The sequence below is a fragment of the Volvox carteri genome, assembly GCF_000143455.1.
Source record: "Volvox carteri f. nagariensis unplaced genomic scaffold VOLCAscaffold_3, whole genome shotgun sequence".
NCBI lineage: Eukaryota > Viridiplantae > Chlorophyta > Chlorophyceae > Chlamydomonadales > Volvocaceae > Volvox > Volvox carteri.
This window is the reverse complement of record NW_003307546.1, coordinates 62,383-75,710: the sequence shown is the minus strand read 5'-3', so window position 1 is coordinate 75,710 and position 13,328 is coordinate 62,383. Positions and strand designations below refer to the sequence as shown.

General features: G+C 56.0%; 3 protein-coding genes across 3 annotated transcripts; 2 read left to right on the top strand and 1 right to left on the bottom strand.

Moving 5' to 3' along the window:
• Positions 1–1,345: 1,345 nt before the first annotated feature.
• VOLCADRAFT_47883 (uncharacterized protein) lies at positions 1,346–2,178 on the top strand (the record flags this gene model as incomplete). The annotated part of the gene is made up of 4 exons (XM_002946461.1): positions 1,346–1,396; positions 1,455–1,517; positions 1,787–1,915; positions 2,080–2,178. Coding segments are annotated over 4 exons (342 nt in total), but the record flags the coding sequence as incomplete, so codon positions are not given.
• Positions 2,179–4,526: 2,348 nt separating this feature from the next.
• Positions 4,527–6,093, top strand: VOLCADRAFT_120267 (uncharacterized protein; the record flags this gene model as incomplete). Its single annotated transcript, XM_002946460.1, has 5 exons — positions 4,527–4,592; positions 4,659–4,852; positions 5,110–5,182; positions 5,718–5,812; positions 6,042–6,093. 5 exons carry the CDS (start codon positions 4,527–4,529, stop codon positions 6,091–6,093), a joined length of 480 nt encoding a protein of 159 aa, XP_002946506.1.
• Positions 6,094–7,465: 1,372 nt separating this feature from the next.
• VOLCADRAFT_115903 (uncharacterized protein) lies at positions 7,466–12,961 on the bottom strand (the record flags this gene model as incomplete). Its single annotated transcript, XM_002946291.1, has 8 exons — positions 7,466–7,573; positions 7,968–8,514; positions 8,827–8,984; positions 9,419–9,463; positions 9,838–9,881; positions 10,560–10,656; positions 11,108–12,164; positions 12,948–12,961. The coding sequence occupies 8 exons, from the start codon at positions 12,959–12,961 to the stop codon at positions 7,466–7,468; spliced, it is 2,070 nt and encodes a 689-aa protein (XP_002946337.1).
• Positions 12,962–13,328: the final 367 nt, after the last annotated feature.

The window sequence follows — 13,328 nt, the reverse complement described above, 5'->3', positions numbered from 1 at the left end:
TAGAACCCCGCCGTCTTGGACCTTGCCTGTTATCAACGAACTCCCATGCAGGTCCCTGGATAACTCCACCGCCGCTCAGGCTGCACTCAAAGCAGCGGTGGAAGTGCAGCAAATACCAGTTGTCTTGGCGGGCACCGTAGTGGCGTCGCTGCCAGCAGGATAGCGAAGGGCCACATGTCAGATTGTTGTAGGCTTGAGGTGTCAACTGCTTGAACTAGGGCCGAAAAAACTCGACCCGCAAAACGGCACGTGGCTGCCAGGAGACAGCCGGGGTTTCAGATAACGTAATGGACAGGGCTCCGGAAATTCAGAGGAACAAGTTCAGGACGGTGGCATTTTCCAAGGTTGAGGCTTAAGTTTGGCGGCGGCTCAGCGAGCTGCTGATTCCATGGCGTGGGCCTGACTAATACCCTACACCATACCTGGCCACTTGCGAGCAGGGTTGCACCCTTGGGCACCTTCACATATATTTCCCTGCCGGAAATTGTGACCTGTCCCATAAGGTATGTCTTCCCGGCGGCAAACTCAACTATGCCGCCTTCCTTGCATGCATTGACCGCCAAGGAGACGGCAACCGTATCCAAACGGCTCCCGTCGCCTGCAGCTCCGAAGTCATCTGGCTTGCAAGTCCTAAGCGGGATCGATAAAGCGCCTTCCGGAAAGTAGCTTAGGAAGAGCAGAAGAGCCAGCAGAGTGTCCTGCAGGCTGTCAGGTAGGAGCTTCATTCCATTCCTCCAACTGGCCCTTCCTACATGTCTATTGAGTTAACGGTTAGTAGTCTATGAGTCGATGAACTCGGTTGGGAGTATGGCAAGCATACTTTACAAATCCGCAATCAGGTGGCCTGGTTAGTTGAAATGCAGTCGCTGTTTATCATAATACGGTTCCACTCTTTCGTGTACAAAAGTGTTCTTACAGTGAACCAGTTACTTTTATGTATAAGATGCGCTTATAACATCTAATATTCCCGGTTACAGCTTGGCTTTGGACGGCCTGGACTGCTGACTCATTTACTGCAAATGTATCTCCGTTAGCAGCTGTTGCCTTGATAGTGATTAGTATTCGAGAAGGTCTTCCACTTGTGCTCCATCGGGCCGCCTCGCAGCATGGGCGATTCTCAGGTACAGGGTTTGCTGTGCGTCCGAGGAAGTCACCTGGTCCTGGTTTGTTACCCAAACTCTTTTCGCGAACTAAATTACAGGTCGGCTTCCCTGGTCAGTTTCCTGGTCAGTTCTCTGCGGCTTACGGCATGCCACAGCAGAGTAACCACCAAGCGGAGCAGCTAAAGGCCTTCTGGCAAAGTCAGTTAATAGAGGTTGCCGAAGTACCACCGGATCCAGCGGTGTTCAAGAATCATCAACTTCCGCTCGCTAGGATTAAGAAGGCAAGGCAGCCTGTTGGATGGCGTGAGCCATTGGTTGGATGGCTAAGCAAACACCTTTCTGCGCCGGCAGATAATGAAATCAGACGAGGACGTGCGCATGATCAGCGCGGAGGCTCCTGTCCTTTTTGCCAAGGTCAGGCTGGAACCGGGTTATCGTACGGTCCTGGTCCCGTGCGTTGCCACGCCTAACCACAAATTGATGGGAGAAGGTTTGGGGGAAATTTCCAGGCCCATGTACCCTACAAAACCCTTGGGCGAGGTTGAAATTCCTGTAGGACAGGCCGCCGCACCTCGCATGAAACCCCGTCTCGGTTTTTCTTTCCCTTGGCCAAGGAAATAGCCACGGTCACGCACATGAGACCAACTGACCACGCCTATCACTCCGCTGTCCTGTTCACATAGGCTTGTGAGATGTTCATTTTGGAGCTGACGTTGAGGTCTTGGATGCACGCCGAGGAAAACAAACGCAGGACACTCCAGCGAAACGACGTGGCAGCCGCAATCACAAAAACGGAGATCTTTGACTTCTTGGTGAGCGCATGGCCGACCACGCAGCCAGTCCGATAGCATGTATGTGTCCTTGCCGCGAGCCTAGCTACCATCTGTGCGTTGGAACACCCCCTTGCTCGGCGATAGCTTAGGCCACCTCTTTAAGATTGCGTAATCCCTTTGACCCACTGGATGAACCTCCCCAGCTTGACATTGTTCCTCGAGACGATAGCAAGCAGGACGAAGCCGGGGGGACAACAGGGCCGGCGGGGACCACCACGCCCAGTGCACCCCCGGCACCACCGCCAGCGGCTGCTGCGGCCGCCCAGGCAGCCCCCACAGCTATGCGACCCCAAGGAACGATTACTCATCCTGCGCTCGGTACGAAACTGCAAAATGCTGTAAAGCATAAGCATAACAAAAAGCCGATAGCATGTTTGCAACGGAGGCGGAAGGCTCCGCGTATTTTTATAACAGAAGCACTTGTGCGAGCGGTAGTATGAGCACATTGCCCTCGGCTGCCTGCTGAACACTCTTTTATGGAAATAGCTTAAATGGAGAGCATGCAGGAGGGGCTGCATTGCCAAGATCGGGATATTAAGCGGGACGCTGCCGCTTTGCAATGGCCCTGTACAGGACCCGGCTCCCTGTACTTCCCGACACCGTACCCGATCCCGCCGGGGGCCTTAGGTGGTGACCCCAGCCAGGCGGCGGCAGCTGCAGCTATGATGAGGCCGACCCTGCCGCCCATGGGAGTGGACCCTGCCCTGGTCTCCCTCTACCAGCAGCAGCTCCTCTCAGGGCAGGCATGGCCGCACATATCGGGGCTTCCGCCACCGCCAACTGCGCAGGGTGCGGCGGCAGCGGCGGCGGCGGTGGCAGCCCAAGCACAGCAGCAAGCAGCGGCGGCGGTGGTGGCTGCCCAAGCACAACAGCAAGCAGCGGCGGCGGCGGTGGCAGCCCAAGCACAACAGCAGCAAGCAGCGGCTGTTGCCGCAGCCCAAGCACAACAGCAAGCAGCGGCAGTTGCCGCAGTGCAAGCGCAGCAGCAAGCAGCGGCAGTGGCGGCGGCCGCAGCAGCGGGGCCGACGCAGACAGCAGGTGCGACGGCGGGCTCTGCAAACACGCAGCTACAACAGCAGGTGCAGGGCCACGGGCAAGGGCAGCAGGGTTCAGCTGCGGCAGCGACCACTCCCTCCTCGGGGCACACGGACCAGCAGGCCGCCGAGCAGTCGGAGAAGAATTCGTGACGGATGATGCTAACGCAACAAGCCCGATAGCTTGTCGCGGGCATGCCTAGGTTGCATGGTGTGCTCCTTGACATAGAGCTTGTGCTGCGTCCCCTTATAGCAGGACTGTGTCTCCTTCTCTCAGCTTTTGTGAAGAACCGATTGCATACCCGAGCATATCACCGTAGCGGACAGTGGCTTGGGAGGAGAGGCACGCATGGTGCACGAGCGTTAGGTTGCCTCGCATGCACCCCCGCGGTTGGCCTCCGGCGGAGTGCCCCTCAACGAGGCTTCACTTGGCAAAGCACATGCAATTGATTGCGCGTGACGTCTCCAGGTGCGTAGGGGCCTGTCAGCCTGCCCCACGGCTCGCTGCTTTGTCGCGGTATGGACCTGTATCGCCAGTGACTTGTAGGCCTCGATTACGGCGTAGCTGTAACGGCTTAACTTCGCTGCCTCTTTCAGGACAACTACAGGAGATATTAACGAATGACAAACATGCAATTGGGTATGGCACGTGTGGAGGTCCCCGCGTTTCTTGGGGATGTTGGCCTGTGGAGTACCTCTCTTTCTGTTTGCGCGACATTTTCTTCCGTATTTTTGGATGTAATCTCTTTTTTAACAAGCCATGCTCCTGTTGTTTGTGTGTTTGTTAACCGTGAATTGAGGGCAGCTATCCTTCCGCATTCAAGCCGAACTGCTGGGCTTGGTGAGTTGTGCCCATGATAGCAGTCTTTTGGTCCAGTCAGGGCCTTAGCAGCCATGATTGTTCATCAGTCATGTAGCGATGCCCGGTGCTTTTTGCTGCGGCACTCGGATCGGTTTGCTGTGCTTCATGTGATTTCCTACTCGAGCTATGGTCCTCTCGTTTCTTTGCTGCTTTCGAGATACTTACTATACGTGGGTGCTATGTTGTTGACGGTTGAAACTCTTCCACAGTCAACCCTTTGTTATGTTAACGATTAACGTCTGCTTGCCGCCAGACACGGTATATTTGCAAGAGCTGCAACGCACGTTTGCCTCCAGGTATCGCCGTGTGTTTCGCCACTCAGCTCGAGTGCATTCCAAGGGTGTTTCCCGATATGCAAAGCTGGCTTGTGCGCGTCAAACCTCAATCGTGGGTGACTCAGCACGTGCACGGAAGGTGGTGCACGGAAACCCATCCGAAATCCGTAAATATGGCAATGGCAGGGTACGCTTTCTTCACGGCTGCGCCAGGACATGGTGATATCCCTTGTTGCCTACCTGGCCTACGGCAGTCGTGACTTGCCTCGGGCTGAGATGCGGGGAAAATAACCGTGGATGCGGCACCATAATCGGTTAGTACGGCAGCACCTAACAAGGCAATACGTACTTACACAAAGTCGTTCTGTAACAACTTAGCGTATACAGAGCGCTTCTATATTGCTGGTTGATTAGGTTAAATGGCAGGCAACGGCCCTCCTTCAGCGGCAGGAATTGCCAGTCAGCTATCCCGTGTACTTTGGAAAGTAAGCTTGTTAAGCTCATCCCATGCCTTGTAATAAGATCTATAACTTGAATTACAAAGAGCGCAGATACACGAGCTCGAGGCAACTTTAGCATCATATGATGCATCTCACGCGGAGCTGCTGGAGCAAAGATTAGTCCAATATGAAGAGCTGCTATCAGAAACGAGAGATATGTTGAAGCGGAGAGGAGACGCGGCCCCGGGGGAGGAGACCCAGCGGAACACCCTCGAAGGGCGGAAGGTCCCCGAGGAGCTCGTGCGGTGAGCTCAAGGCTGCGCATGCTCTCTCCCCTTCACACCACGCGTAGCTGCAAGTTGACCGGATACAGCGGAAGACGGCCACTGGATGGCACGCAACCATTGACTTCTGCTGCTGCTTGCTCGGCCGCTGGATGCTTAATGAACGCCCGCCTCCGCGATCGTCTACAACATTCTGGACACTGGACACAGTCAACAGCTGTGTTACGATGGTCTCCGTTACATAGCTGTAACCCTTGGCCCCTACACATCGCGCGCAGGGCACTAGATGGGGGAGTAAACCCGGACGAGTACCTGCGCGAGACCTTCAAGTTGTGCCGTCGAGATAACCAGGTATATGCTTCAGGGCGGGGCCCCTATCACCGCCATTCCCCTGCGTCCGCACCGCTGGACGCAGCAACCGGAAGCGTGCAGGGAACCAGCAGTCGCCTCCTGCGCATAGCTGAAGGGCGTGTCGTGGGGCGCCATAACCAGTTGCCTTGCACCTACATCGACCAGAGTTTACGCCGCCAAGGTCCGACTAGAAATCATAATCGCGAGTTAGCACTCCCCATGGCGTTGGGCGGCCACCGCTTTGGCTGGAAAAGCGCGTGCATATCCAAATTACAGTGCTGCTGTGCATTTTCCTTTGCACCTCCTCCCCTATCCGCTGAACGGGAGAGGACCCAACCCGATAAGGCGGCCCTCCTGTCACGTACTCCCGACGTGTGCCTGGCATGGCCGAAGTAGTTACCTTCCATTTGCCTTTGTCTCTTCAGCAGCACATGATGACGCGCAGCCCCTTACACAGAAAGTTGCTGCTGTGCGCAGCCCCATACCTTATTGGCCTCAGCCACAGCTCCTGTGTGGGTTCCCCTGGCCGCCACAGATCAGCAAGGGAAAATGCGAGGCACTTCAGCTACTGTTCGCCAACCTGCTGACCGACTCAGCTGAGGTGTTTCCGCAAGAGGCTGCCGAGTACAGGTGCGTAATGCGTACGGTTCATCATGCGTGCAGAACGTACATTATACACGCATTAAGGCTGGGATTACGAGGGACGAGGGCCCTGCACGCACAACACTTGGTAGGGACGGGTGGTAGGTTACGTGCGAGTGTGTCTTGGTGGGTGGCGGCGGCTGCTCGTCGTTCTCGACATATATGTGCCGCAGCGGCACCCCTGACTCGTGGTGACCGCCGCGCCCGCCATTGACAGACGTGGGCGTGGAGGAGATGTTCCGCTCCATTTACGCCTTTACCTTGCTTAGGAGAGGCGACTGCGTTGATGGTTGTCGCGCAAGGGTCAGGGCTGTCTTTTTTTGGGTTACGGACATATGTCACCAAGCGCTGCAGCAATGATTACTGGATGCGGTGCTCGCGTATTATAAAAAATACATAACATACGTAATGATGTGGTCAAACCAACTTTTTTCCTTTCCCCTGATTTTTTGTTTTCGTAGGCAACTTCTGGGCTTGTAGCATAACGTGCGTCGTTGGTCGGCGGCGAGAGTGCATGGATTAGGTTTTCTCTTGCGTCGCCTTTCTATTTATGTTTAAAGAACATTACCGGCGGTCGCCTTTTGGAGCTGATCCCCGTTCTTCGTCTGAACCATGCATGGGCAAGGCAAAGTCTCGTTAGTCCTGCAGACGTCTGGCGTCTTCTTGTTTCATCGTTGGCAGTGTCTTTTCATTTCGGACATCTTTTCACATGTAATGTGTGTAAAGGCATTTATTTTTTGCCGTCATGGTGGTGGATTGTTAACAGGTAAGAAGACTGATGCGATTATAACATCAATTGATCGGGTTGGTCGACATGGTCGCACATGGCACGGATACACGATATTCGGGACGGATTGCAAGTATGAAGTGTTACAACTGTGCTTGTGATTTGCATATCGTTGCATTATATATACAGCGTGGGCGGGTTTTCCAAAGTTATGCCAATGTGCTCGTGGTGGGGGGGATGACACAGCACTGAACAACATCAAGGTTCGCCCTATTCGTACGCAACCATAATGTCCTCATGTAAGAGATCGACATCTCGACGCATAGATGTGAAGTTTGTTATCCCGTGACAAACCTTATTTCAGGTTGCAGAAACACCATCCTTGCACTTTATTTGGAAGCTCTCACTCGTACTTTGCAGCTACTGTGAGAATTGAACTGAATTGGTCACCACGTAAGCGACAGACCAATCGTCGAAACTCCTCTACACATTTCACATGTACTGTACGGAACAACACATGTGTCTTCTGCCATGTATCCGGCGCGGCAGACTTAATACTCGGGTAGTACACGTGACGTTGACCGGTCACCTGCCGATCCGCAACGGCAGCAGCCAGAGAAACACGAGTCTGTGCATGCCTCACCACCCACAAACACCCACAAAGTATGTTCATGGCCATTTCCTGTGAAATTACAGAGCTTCAGACGAGTAGTAATCATTCACAAAACCATATACCACATTCGATGAAAGCTATCATGAACCATCATCAGGCCCAACATCCAGACCAGCAGAGCTGCTGAGCTATGCACACCGTGAAATTTCTACTTGGCACCCGCCAAGTCCGCGCCCACTTCCCCCCACGCCTTCCCCTCTCACTTCCCCCCACACCCGTTTCCGTGTTCTCCTCAGTCCCCTCACACTGCATTCTGCTCCGCGGCAGGTCGTGGCGGCCAGGTGGCTGGGTTGGAAGGCAGCAGCGCGGGTCGGATATCCGGATACCCCCGCGGGTGCAGCGCCACATGCTGAGTCACAGGGGGCGCCATCAGGTGGATGATGTGCTCCAACTACAGTAAGGAAGGCGGATTGGACGGGCAACTGCCGTTTACATGACTTTCGCGGTAGGTCAGAAGAGACTACGATATTTAATTTCTTTTGCTTGATGCAAATTCTAGAATCCGCAGCTTCGTGGGATAACGAAGCCACATTGCCAACTGTATGTATTTGATTTGCTGCGAATTGAGAAAGTTCGACTAGGACGCGCTTGGCCAGGCAGGTCCAGACAGAAATGCGGCATGTGGATAGGAAGGACACCTGAAATAAGAATGTCCCACCACACACCAGAAACTACCAAATGAGCGGTCTGCGCGAAGTCCAGGCACCCACACCCTCCGCACAACAAAAGAAACGTCTACCCACCAGCTCGCGAGGCAGCTCCGTCAGCAGCTCCCCCAGGCGAGAGGCCGATTTCTCCGCCTCGGTCTCCACCCGCGCCTTGGATTTCCCGCCGCTGCGCGCCGGCAGGTTGTACAGATTCACAGCCACACATTGCTGTTCCCCCTTGTGGGTTAGGCGAGGTCCGCGATCCGGTGTTGTCGACGACGCGACGACACCTGTGCCGGCAGCCTCCGCATTCGGAGGCGATTGAGCGCGCATCTGGACCAGGCCAGGAGCCTGGAGCTCCCGGGAACCCGTCGCCGTCGGCGCCGCCGCCGCCAGAAGTGCGGAGGCCAAAGCCGACGACGGCGTCACGCGGCGGTCGCATGTGGGCGTGCGATCCACCTGGCTAGAGCCGTCGTCCGACTCAGCGGCGTCAGCGGCGGCGTCTCCGATGGCGGCGCCGTCGAGCCAGCGGATGTTGGCGGCGTCCGCAGCACTTGGCGGCGAGTCGCCGGTGGAGGGCGCGCACACGCCGATGGCCTGCATTGCGGGCTGCGCTGCCAGCACGACAGCGCATATGGCGTTCCTAGCCGTACATGTGGCGGACGGCAGGCAGCGGGCGGGCGGGGCAGCCGTTTGAGATGCCACACTAGGCCAAGGCATGCTTTCCACTTCAACCCTAAAGTGACATCGACGCACAAACGGCATATCTCGTATCAAGTGGTACTAGGCAAGCGCATTTCACGGCCGGTACAGAGTTTCAAGGCTGTTGACCCTAAGTGTGGCCAAATCCAACGATGCCGGGAAGGTTGCAGGGGCAACATCTTCCGTGTGTAGCCATCCGACTACCTAAGCACAGCTCCCACAGGCTGCATGGCAAACCTTGAGCCGCACGCACCTGAACATGCGACACATGACGTTGGCAATGGTACGCTGTGCCTCAGCTGCAGCCAACGCTGCTGCTTGCAGATCTGGACGCTGCAAGCGCTGGTAGGTGAGGAGAAGAGCCCGACTGGCGGCCTTGTAATCCGCCGGAAATGCGGCGTGGGTCTCTCGCTGCAAGGGCAAGAACACAAAAGGGGAGGTGAACGTGGGGACGCGTATGGCGTCAAAGTAGTGTTCACTAACACTGGCAGGGACAGCAGCAAGCAGGAGCAGCAACGGCGACACAGAGCGGTGGGCTTTCCATGGATTGCAGCTATGTACTGAAGGTTTACACATTGTACGGGAATTCTCATGTCACCAAGCTGCCCTTCCGTTGTGTCGCCAGCCAGTCGGACCTACTTGCAGCGGTATACATGCATAAATATGTCCACAAAGTTGTTGACATATATAGGGTTTGCTTGCCGATGGGCAACTCTGCTCCCGTCTGTACGGCAGTTTCTAGCTTTTCAACAGACATATACATAGATCGCTATGTTGCTTGCAGCAAAGGCATACGTACGTACATGCATAGCTCCCAGGTGTATCACCTCAGTCTTCGGCCTCACCGTGTGCTGCAGTGGCGGCGGGGACGTAATGATCACACGCTTGGGCTGCGGGCGAGAGGCGCGGCGGCCGAGACCTAGGCCCAGTCCCCCGTCGGGCGAGACAGCGGCCAGCATCTCCTCGGCGTAATGCGCCATCCTTCCGCCCACCACCATCCTCTCTCCGCTGGTAGAGCACCGGAACATCCAAGGGTGTGACACATAGGTCTCGTAACTGCAAGTACGGCAACAAAAAGGGTGGAAACTGACATTCGTCGCGGGAGCGATGCCGGGAGGAAGGAACGGCATGCACGGGCCATGCAATTCCTCGAGGACTGTTTTATGTAGGCTACAAAGGAGCTTTTGCGCTTCATCAAGCCACGGATAGTTTAAAAATATGTCAGTGCCGCTGCTCTTCAATCCAACACCACTGCCACTTACACCTTAGCTTGGCCAGGCTGCAGTGCTCCGTACGGCACCTCCTGACCTGTCCGGGAGCGGCAGAAAGTGAAATGGGCGACGGAGACAGACGCTAGCTGATTAGGAGATCCAATAATGGATGCCCAAGCAACGAAACATATAACATAAGCTAGCAATGCAGCAAGCTACTGCGACACCCAAAAACCACGACCGGAACAGGGGCGGGGACGAGGACTGCAGGAGAAAAGAAACTGGCATACAACGTAATTAATAACCGTGTGTAAAGCCGCCGTATAGCAGCTGCTAGACCGGTCCGTTTGAACGCATGCGCTTCATATCCACCGGTCCAATCCTGACGCGGTGTGTCCCTGTGCCGGGCCGTAGCCGTTAGATACCGCCCTCTCCCTGCCTCTCCCATCCATAATAGGGGGCCCGCCGTTGGGTTCCTGGGGTGAGCTGTCGCTCTCGCTGCCGACCTCCCGGGGGGCAGTACCGTTTTGGCGGGGCTAGGAGGCCAACACCATCAGGCTGTAACTCCCCAATCTGACAGTGAGGCGCAATAACTGGTTTTAAGTAGTTGTAATTCTCACGCCGCAGCCAAACAGCTAGCCAAGATGGTACACATGCTGTAACAGCAACGGCCATTTTCATTGGCGGCAATGGGCCGTCAGCCACAGCAAGCGTCAACACAAAGCGTCATCCCACAGCACGCCAGGGAGTGAAGTGCGATATGTACCGCCCTCACCTCCGTAGTTGAGCCAGAAGGCCGTGACACTCCGACTAGACTCGTTGGCGAATACAACCCGAGTGCGCTGGTTGCTGTTGAGAGACCGGAGGAAAACCTGGAAGGCACAGTTTTGTTAGGTGCGAAATAGGGGCGGGTGAACAACCGGAGACGGGATTGCGTGGATGCGTGCTCCCGGGTGCCATGCAGAGGTTAGATTTGCATTAGCACAACATAAAATACTGCAACAACATAAAAGAACTGCTAGATCGAAACTTTTAAGTATGTAAGTTTAAAAAGGTAGGTAAAAAGTTCAGGTAATTGTGTATATTGGGCGACCCAGAAGGAGGACAATCCAGATCAAAAGCAGATTCAAATTCGCGAACAGCGTCCCAGAAGGAAGGTCGACTACACGTGCCGCAAGCAAGTATGATCACATGCAGCAAATTGACAGACGATGTGCTCCTTAAAAAAACACGGGCATTTGAAATATCCCAAGCAGCTCCCAAGTTGGAAGCTAAAGCGCCCTGGCGGCAGCTTTTCAGTTGGCGCGAGGAAGCCATCCTCACCATGACAGGGTCGCTCAGCTTCGGCTCGACGCTTGCCACGGCCTTGCTGCTCCCGCCGGCTACAGCTGCCGCTGTTGTAGCCGAGGCGCTCTCGCCCTCCGCCGCCGGCACGTCCTTCATGAGCCACACGCCGGGCTCCAAATCCGTCTCCGGGTCACGCGGCTGCGGCGGCGCCTCGGGCACCTGCTCTGCGGCGGGTGCCGCCGCCGGCGGCGCCGCAGCCGCTGCTACAGGAGCGATCGGAGCTGCCGCCGGCGGCGGAAGCGGCGCCGCTGCCTGCAGCTCCTGCACGGCCTGCTGTACCGCCTGCTGTAGCACATTCTGTGCACCCTGCTGTAGCGCGTCCTGCGCCTCCTGGTGAAGCTCCTGCAGCTGCTGATGCGCCTGTTGTGCCTGCTGCAGCTGGTGCTGCATGTGGTGCATCTGCTGGTGTACTTGCTGTAGCAGCTCCTGCCATTGGTGCCATTGATGCTGCAGCTGACCGCCAGCCTGCTGCTGCTGCTGCGGCGGCGGCGGCGGCGGCGGCTGCAGGTTCAGCAGGTTTGGAGGTATATGCGGAACAGCATCCGGCCGCAGGTGCCGTGGAGCAGGTGCTACAGCAGCAGCAGCAGCAGCAGCAACAGCCTGCTCCCCATCTGGGTCAGCGGGCAGCGCAGGCATAAGGTTGATATCTGGCGCTTGGTTGATATCTACTGCGATGTCGTGGTCGGCCGCCGCCACGGCTGCAGCGGCTGGGAAGGGCAAACCACCCGCCAACCCGAGCGGCAGGTTGTCAATTGGGCCGGCGAGCTGCGGAAGAATACCCAAAATGTGGTTATCGGCCACCTGCTGCTCCTCAGGCAAGGGTGGCAACGGAAGCAGCGGAAGGAAGAGGTTGGCGGCTGCGGCCCCATCTCGGAGGGGCTGGAAGGTGCGCGCGGCTGGGGAGAGCGCAGCAGCACTGCGCGTGGGCGTCGCGGGCGAGCCGGGCGTTTGTGCGGGGGCGCTGGGGCCGCTGCTGCCGCTGGCTGGGCTGATGTTGGCGAAGGCGCGGAGAGCAGTCAGCGGAAGCGGCGAGCTTGGGGCGGAGCGGGGTTGGCGATGAAGGGCCGTCGCATGAGACCGGACCGGCGAACCTATGGCTCCCAGCATTTCGACGAGGATGGCCTTGTTTTACAATATAAAAGACGGTTTCTTTTTATTGTAGGAATTATAAAATCCTGATGAAGCCCAAGCAGCAGGTAGCTTAGGATTTGCGCTCGTGACACTTTGTGTGTGTCGCGCGCCGAGAACCCGCGAGGAAAAACTTCAGCCCGGCCTTTGGGGCTTGGAATAAAGCTCCCGATGATCACGACAGAAAATGATAACTCCTGGTCACGAGAATCCTGTTCGGCGAATAGCCAAAGGAATGAGGGCCTCGCCTTATGTACTCGGCCCGGCTTTCCACGTTATCCCGTGTCGTGCAAATTTCCTTGCATGGGGGGAGTAGCCCGGCCACGAAGGAATCAATCCTCCAAAGTTGTATTATTACGGATATAAGCAATTGCATTTTTTTCTGCTGTGAAGGAAGTATTGGCGCTCAGCACTAATCGACGCGATAGACGTCAGCAGTTGTCCGCCAAGCCAGGACAAGCGGGCCAGCGCTGACTAACTGCTGATTCGAATGAAGGCTGCCACGCTTGTCGATCGTTATGATTATATATCCAATCCCATTTTGTGTGTACATGTCCTACTAGAAGGACCAACCGAAAGAACCCACGTCGCGTCAATGCTTGGGTCTTGGCAAGAGAAGTCGTGTCTCAGCATTTGTTTGGTTTTGCCCAGGAATCAACCATGCACCTGTCCATGTGGGTCAACGCACCTGTGGCTTGTCATCGACTCCGCCCAAGATGTGGTGCACAAGCTGTGGGTGAGGTTTTCGTTCCAGCAACAAGACCCTCATGCGCAGGATGTGCGACATTCACCCCCGAGATGTAACGGTTTCGCCCAAGCGATGATCGGATTGGGGATTTCCGCCCATTATTATCTCCCCCTCCAATCCCCAGCGCGGCCTGTCACGTTGCTAGCGAGACACCTTTATAAAGATCGCAGCCCCTTGCTGAGTCCCAACCCTTCCGGGAAACCCCGTTGACGAGCAAAGTAAAGAAAACACAAAACCCCAATCGAAGGGCGTGGCGAAGCAACTTTCATCTCGCCGAATCCAAAAGGCCATTCCCAAGAACACACCCATAAGATTCTGGCC